The sequence below is a fragment of the Crocuta crocuta genome, unplaced genomic scaffold (assembly GCF_008692635.1).
Source record: "Crocuta crocuta isolate KB4526 unplaced genomic scaffold, BGI_CrCroc_1.0 scaffold854, whole genome shotgun sequence".
Classification (NCBI taxonomy): domain Eukaryota; kingdom Metazoa; phylum Chordata; class Mammalia; order Carnivora; family Hyaenidae; genus Crocuta; species Crocuta crocuta.
In genome coordinates, this window is record NW_027531536.1 from 1,175,093 (window position 1) to 1,182,743 (window position 7,651).

At 51.7% G+C, this 7,651-nt stretch overlaps 1 protein-coding gene across 1 annotated transcript in view; it reads right to left on the minus strand.

Annotated features, from left to right (window-relative positions):
• Positions 1 to 1,215: 1,215 nt before the first annotated feature.
• POU2AF1 (POU class 2 homeobox associating factor 1) overlaps positions 1,216 to 7,651 on the minus strand; it is a 23,567-nt gene continuing 17,131 nt past the window's right edge. The window contains exons 2-6 of the mRNA XM_077772676.1: positions 5,864 to 5,994; positions 5,335 to 5,377; positions 4,987 to 5,252; positions 3,112 to 3,234; positions 1,216 to 1,296 (exon numbers count right to left, since the gene is read on the minus strand). Of these exons, the coding sequence (XP_077628802.1) occupies positions 1,216 to 1,296; positions 3,112 to 3,234; positions 4,987 to 5,252; positions 5,335 to 5,377; positions 5,864 to 5,994 (644 nt within the window). The remainder of the gene's footprint in view (positions 1,297 to 3,111; positions 3,235 to 4,986; positions 5,253 to 5,334; positions 5,378 to 5,863; positions 5,995 to 7,651) is intronic.

The following is a 7,651-nucleotide window of genomic DNA, read 5'->3' on the forward strand; positions in this document are numbered from 1 at the left end:
TAGGTATTATTATTTTGAAAAAGAAAAGTATGTTGCATGTTCTTAACAAAATTAATCTAATTTTTAAACATTCAAGTTTATTTATTTTGAGAGAGAGAAGGAGCAAGGGAGGGGTAGAGTCACAGGGAGAGACAGAGAGAAAGAATCCCAAGCAGGTTCTGGCTGCCAGCACAGAGCCCAACAGGGGCTCAAATTCCAGAACTGTGAGATCATGACCTGAGCCAAAATCAAGAGTCAGGTGCTTAACTGACTGAGCAACCCAGGCACCCCTAAAAAATTTTAACTAAAAAAAAATTTAAAGCCCCTCCACAGAATCCATAGCTGTACCTGTAACAAATAAGAACATCAGCTTATGGAAGTTCCTAGCCAAGCTTTAAGGGGGAAAAAAAAAATCTGAGAAGCATCATGTGCCTGTGAGTCTAAGAAGGGAGGCTTCACTGTCATCAACTGCGTCATCCAATCTGTAGTCCTTCAACAGAACACAATGGAAAATCTCCCAAATTCACTCAATTCAATGAGGAATTATTGAGTACCTCACATCCGACTCACAAGGTAAGTTACTACAAAATATGTTATTTATTTTGTGATTTCTGATTTCAAGAAATTCACGTTCAGAACACACCTCCAAATTCCACTTCGAGATGAGTGTAGATGAAGGATCAGAGAATTTGAGCCTCACGGCCATGGTATTATTCCATAGGTGCCCAGCTTCTTTGTCTTACCGCGTACTCATCGTCTCCTCTCTGCCTCATTTCACGCTGGAAACGGACAGCCTCACGAATCACGATCTGACAGAGCACCGACCTAGACCAAGGTAGGAGACACGTGTCCCACACGCAGACAGAGGGCATCACAGAAGCTGGTGAGATGAGGTTTTCGTAAACCATCTTCCCCTACCGTTGAGTGTTGGTAAAACTAGAGGGAAAAAACCCCTCAAGTACCTTTCCTTTTGGGTCTTTATTCTGAATTATGATCTACACAGAGAATAGGAAAAAAAGACAACAGTGGTGAGCATGGAAAGCAAATGAAATAGCTGGAGATACTTTTGTCTCCCCAAAATCTGGGCATAAGACATATGGCAAAACAAAGTAGACTATTAAAAATTTTTTAAAAATAATAATAAACCAGTTACCCCAGAGACTAACAGTGAAAGCAGTGAACTCAGAAGTCCTTAGAACTCAGCAAATCATCAGGGAAAGGAGACCTTCCAAACCGTTACTCACTCCAAGGACTGGTGTTCCAGAGGACTTCCTGAATGTCCCGCTCCTGCGATGTCTGACCGCGAAAGCCGGTCTCCTGCGGGCACAGCCCTCTCGCATCACCTGCCCCCAGGTTCTGACACGTGGAAGTACCAGTGGTTGAACTTCCCTCTGGACACGCAGCACCACGAGAATTCACTCATGTAACATGAATAACAACCAGGAAGGGCAATAGAGTTAAACACGTTCCTTCATCATCTCAGATGCCCACTCTCCTGGAGACCAAGCCCACCGGCCTCGCGTAGGGGGAGCTGGACAGGGGGCAGGCAGGCCGGCGCCATCTTCCCTGCTATAAACGAATTGCAACGTCAACACGACTCGTGTAAGCTCCTGCCCACCCTCACACTGCCTGATGCGGAACTGCAAGCGAAGGGGGATTAATCTGATAAGAAATAAAACACATCGGCACAGAAGTCTGAGCAAATCTTTATTAAAATGTTTCCATTTTAGTGGGGAACCCCAGGAAGAAACCGAGAGAGACTATCACAGCCAAGACCTTTTCACCTCAAGATAAGGAGGGAAAAAAGACACTGTTTAGATCTTAGCAGGTACTTAATGTATTTTTTTCCTTCGTGGTTTTCGCCAACCTAACTCCCTTATAGAGATTGCTTCTACATCCTCTCAAGCCCTTAAATAATAAGCTGAAAAATCCTGCATAGTGTTTTCTTGTAGGAAACCAGGGTGTTTGATCTGACAGGACTGAGACCCCCCCTCCTTTGCCTACTTACTACCAACAAAGATGTAAATTCAGTATCTAAAATTTGATGCTTTTAAATCTAAATATTAAGCCTGAATAAAAATAATTCAGGACATTCATATTGGGATTTTAGGCAGATGCTGAGAAATTTGGGTTAAAATAAACCCAAAGCAGAAAATATCCAATAAAAGGCAACTTTCTAGAGTTTTTATTTAAAAGGGGAAAAAATGTGTCCAAGAAGCTATCGTTTCCGAGAGAAGTTTATTACTTCTTCATGGATTCGCCCAGCTAACGTGTCCGCCTAATGCTGACCAGGGTTAGCCGGTAGATGTGCCCGTCCTGACCGCCCGTCATGAGCTGAACACCTCCAGCTGGAGCTGTGCTCCAGCCCCCGCCAGTTTGGAGCCCCCCCAGCTGGAAAATAAACATTGAAGTAAAACCTAGTGGTATTCCTGGCTGATTCTAGAAGCCCCCAGGCTGATGCTTGGGAAGGAGGCTGTGGCCCCCATAATGGTGGCTCATACAGGTTTGTAAGACACAGAAGAACCACGTGTGGCACTTAGTGAGGACCCAGCCACCAGTGGGTTTCAGTGGTCTTGGTTCCTACACAGCAAACACCATGGAGGGTCCGCACTGGGAAGAAGCAGCCAGACGTATTAATCCTCCAGATGAGAAGAGCTCAGCTTTCCTTGCAAGTATCCTTTGCAAGCAGAAAAACCACCAATCAAAGCAATTATTTCTCCTAAGTTTATTCTCCTTCTTAATAACCCAGTAATCTGAAGCTCGGTGGTTCCTTAGACCTCCTTATNCACGCGCACACACAAACACACACACCACACATACACATGCACACAAACACGCACACACACACCACACAGACACACACGCACGCATGCACGCACACACACACTACTTTCCCCTCCTTCCTCTGTCCCTCAACCCACCCNCCTAGTGGCTACAAGTCCTGGCTCAGCCACCTCCCTAAAGCCTCCATTTTTGCTTCTGTAGAGTCCGTTACAAACAGGACTGACCTCCCAGGGCTGAGCCAACTAGAGATGCTCCTCCAGATTTTACTATGAATTCCATCCTAATTACAGAGAAATTGTGCAGGGGGGAATGTATATCTTAGAAACCAGTGAGAGTACAGCACGTTACACCAGGCTGGCCCCCCGCTAGCAGCTGTTTGATGAGGTGACCCACGCCAAGGCCGTCCTGGCTGCACGTAGCAGCTTTGGCATCCTGAGGTTGGTCCCCGTGGAGCCACTCATCTCCCACCTGCTGCGGGCCACACCCGGACGCTGGGGAAGCCGGTTCTCGCAGGCGCCGTACTAACCATGCCCCTCACCTGTGCACCAGCCACACTGCAAACCTGAGGTCAAGGCCGCCAGATAGGCAGGGCTTACATTCCTACTACCTTCCACAGCTGAGGAAGCAGGGGCGGGGGGTGGAGGGTCTCTGCATGAAACGACGGGAGAGAGGCCGAAGTCTCCCCCTACCGTCCCTAGTTCTGCCGTCCTATTTTCGATCGCTGCTGCGTTTTAAGAGTTACTCATTAGAGTCCTTCAGGGAAGAGGTTATCTCAGGCTCCCAGAACCTCGCTACCAAGCCCCTTTTGGGACAGGAGGTGGGGGGGAGGGGGTCTGGGATCCTGCACATCCCATCAGATCCTCGGTGACGCCAGTGTGGCTGGCCCAGGGACCGTAGCTTGAGCAGCAAGGCTTGAGGGTGTTTTTCTACAGAATGACAGAGCTGGCGAGGGTCTCAGAGGCCTTCCAGCCTCCCCGCAAAGCCTGACTGTTTCCGGCATTTCAAAATCCCAAATGGAAACCCTCCTCTGTGGAGTCATAAGCCTGTGTAGGTCACCGGCAACCACAGGTTTCTTTGCTCAGGGATAGAATTCTATCAACCCCGGGGCTTGAACAGATCTTATCTCCTGCTAATCAGGGGTGCTGACTGCTAGCTCTCACCAGCTTTGATGCGTTCATTTACAAAGCGGCAAAACAAACAAATTATTCCTTAATAAATATGGTTTGTTTGATACACAGAACCTTTCAAGGTAGGAGGTGGGGATAATGAAAGAGAGCCTTGGGATTGGAATGACTGGGAACCATTAGGTCCACTGCTTCCCGCCCCCACCTAAGGCCCCCAATATGGAAATGAGTTACTTGGAAAAGATATTGAATTCACTCCTTCTCTAGCCACCATCACCCATGCCCCATAACCTTAGCCAGGCGGGGTTGGGGGAGGAGGGCTTCTGTGAGCCCTTGCCTGGATGGTGATGAGAGGGCAGGTGCAACAGCTTGACGCTGAACCCTTGAGGGAAACGGTGGGGAGGTGGGGGAACGAAAGCAAGCTCCACCATCAACGTGGGCTGTGCAGCTACTCCTGAGGCCCCAGCTCCGCACCCCCAGAGCGTTCCCTGAGCCGAGGCTGGATACAGCTACACCCATAGACCCTGTCTCCTCTGAACGCTTAGGGGATTCCCAGTCCTTTGCTCAAACAGATACCGTTCACGTAAAACCACTTCTCTTCCTTTCTTCATGCCTGGGGGAACAGGCCCTTCCATTCCCATCGGGCACTTGAAGGCAGCACTTGGTTAATGCTGCTGGCCGGCTTTGAGACCATCATAATAGCGTAACATTCGTTGAGTGTTTTCTGTATGCCAGGAACTATGCTAAGTCCTCACTGGGCATTGGCCCAATTGCGCCTGACATCAGCCTTCTTGTTAATATACCCATTTCACAGGTGAGGACACTGGGGCTCAGAGAAATTAAGTCACGCAGTCCAAGGTCACCCAGCTAGTAAGTGAAGGGACAAGGATTCGAACCCAAGCAATCTGATGCTAGAGGCAGGACTCAACAAATTACCCTGCAGGCGGGCCTGACTTCATCAAGAGTTTTCCGAAAAGCTGTGTCACCTGTTGCAGATCCCACTGTTACGTGACCAAGCAGCCTCTAAGCTAGCTGAATAGAAAGCACTGGGCTTTCTCAACGGGTGCCCTGGGTGCAACAGAGCTTTTGCGTGACATACCGTGACGTTAGTGATGAGCGGCTGGGAGGCGTAGGTCAGCACGGAGGAAGGCCCCACGACCGTGTAGCTCGGGCACATGGGCTGCACGTACATGTCAGCCGAGTAGGGGCAGCTGACAGCTTCGTGGGGCACGTACTCCGTGTAGGGCGTCCACGGGGCCAGGGGTTGGAGGGTGGCCGGGGCCGGCTGGGAGAGCCAGCCGGCACACAGGGCGCCCTCCTCTGTCACTGTGGAGGCGGAGACCTCCATGTCCAGGCAGGAAGGACCTGTGGGAAGAACAAAGTTACAGAGCTGCAGGTGTGGCCCCGATGGGGGCCGGGAGGGGCCGGGGCTGTGGGGAGCGCTTACCCACTGCGGTGTAGGTAGCCAGCGGCTGATGGGGCAGCACCACCTAGAAGGAGGAGAGACCAGGGTCAGTGTTCGGCTCTCCAGAGGGCCCCAGGGCAGGAAGTGTACAGGGGAGCCTTCCCTCTTGGAGCAAAACTTCCACGCCAGGTCCCTGCCATCACCTCCTATACTTTTGGGGGATTCGTGTTTCCACTTAGCAAGAAGCCTGTGCACTTAGGGGCCTGGCATCGTCGTCTTCCCAAAGGGAGAGCCCAGCTCACGCCAGGACGTGTGAGTCATCTGCTCCCTCAGGCCCTGGCACCGGCTTTGTTCAATGGGCCAAGCCAGCCCGCCCGGAGCCCCCACCCGACTCGGTCTACGCAGGGACCACTGACCTGTTCGCCCCTCGGCCATTCTTCAGCAGCCATACATGGCAGCGTGTCACCTTTGTGACCTCGGTGAGCCTCCCATAGAGCCAGGGCCCCTGTGGACACCCCACCACACGCGCACACACATGCACACACACACACAGGCCACAGCGGCCCCTCACCGCCGTAGGTGTGACAGCCGCCCCGCTGCTGGCATGGCCACGTTTCCTCCGGAGCAGTTCCTTCACTGGCTCCTTCACACGGACGCCCTGGTACGGCCGGGGTGGGGCCGGGGCTTGTTCTGGCGCCGAGGCTGCGAAAAGCAAGGTCACTGGTGCTCATCAGCCTCTCAGACGAGCCCCCAACCCCGTGTGTCCGCTCCTCTCCTCGAGGGTCTGCGGCTGTCTCACCTCAGCTGTGCCTGAACAAGGAGGACCCACCAGACTTCCTAGAGAGTTTCCCCCAAGCCTTCTTCATAGCTCCCTTCTGCCTCACCAATTAAGCCCTGTAAACTTAAGGTACAATTGAAAGTCCTGGGCTGCATCAGCTCAACCCATCTTCCAACCACTTTGCACACCAAGGACTTCATCAACCCTGACTCTGGCCAGAAGGCCTACTCAGACTTCTCTTCCTCTCCTCATCTTTGAGATTTCCCATGGTCAGGATTCACGCTCACACTTTCCAGCCTCCTGATTCATCCTGGCTCACGCCTAGTGCAATGCTCTGGCGGCCCGCGGCTGCCCACGGAAGTGGTTTCATCCTCCGGCCTCTTAGACAGACCTGGTTAGTGCTCATCACAGGGGGCAGTGGAGGACAGCATAAGAGCAGAACTCTGAGTCGGATAGTAAAGGCCTTGAAATCTGACCCTGGCACATTCTAGCTATGTGATCCTGGGCAGGTTACTAAACCTCTCTGTGCAATTTCTTATCAAACAAATGTCATAAGGAGTTGCTGACTTAGGGGAACCTCAGGACCTAGTAAATGAGAAGCACAGTATATGCTTAGTAAAAAATCAGGTACAGAGCGAGCATTTAATAAATGTGCAATCTGCTGTATGATAATTACTAATCCTTTGGTGTAAATGTCTTATGCCCCTACCTGGATGATAAACTTCTCAAGATGAAATACTATACCTTATTTCTCTATATCTTCCCAAGGAGCTTGTCTGCAGCAAGCTCAGTAAGGGCTTTGTTGCTTAACCAGTTGGATGATTATTTGGAATGTGCTGCTATTCACCTTCCCTTTGCCCAGGCCACCTTTAGAATGGGCCACAGTGAATGGTTGCTGGGTTCTCCGGGGCCCCCAGGACAGAGGACCAATGCCCAGTGGTCATCCACATACTTGGAGTCAGACAGTGTCCAGACTTGCCATAGAGAGCAGGCTCCCTGTGCCCTTTGTCATCAAAGCTGGGAAACCCAAGCGCTGAGCTAGAGCTGGGCACTTCCTGGCCAGGGAGAGCAGGCCAGAAGCAGTCATGGCTGGGCACTGACCTCTGCCCTACCAGACAGCCCACAGCCTGGGGCCCTGGATGGCAGCGCTGGCTCAGCCAAGAATAGTGAGTAGCCCTGGCTCTGGGGACTCACACACGGAGCTCATTATCATCCCTGATAAAGGCCCCGGGGACCTGGGCTCTGAATCAAAAGCCTGGAAACCTAGGTATCTATTAAACCCGGAACCACAGTGCTACCTGGTTGAACTTTGCTCGGTAAACACCCAGCTGATAAGAACCCATGCCTGACCCAGCACCAGGCCTCCATCATGCCCCAGGCACACACACAGTTGGCCTTCAAGCCAAGCAGGCAGAGAGAGGCAGCAGGGGGAGGGAAAGGGGTGTTCAAGAGCCCCAGGGACACGATGCAGAGACCCCCAGACTCAGACGCATCCACAGGGGCTTCCTAGCCTGGCCAGGTAGCAGGATTGACCAGAGAGTGGTGCACAGAGCAGATACCCAGGTAGTTCTGATCCTGGGG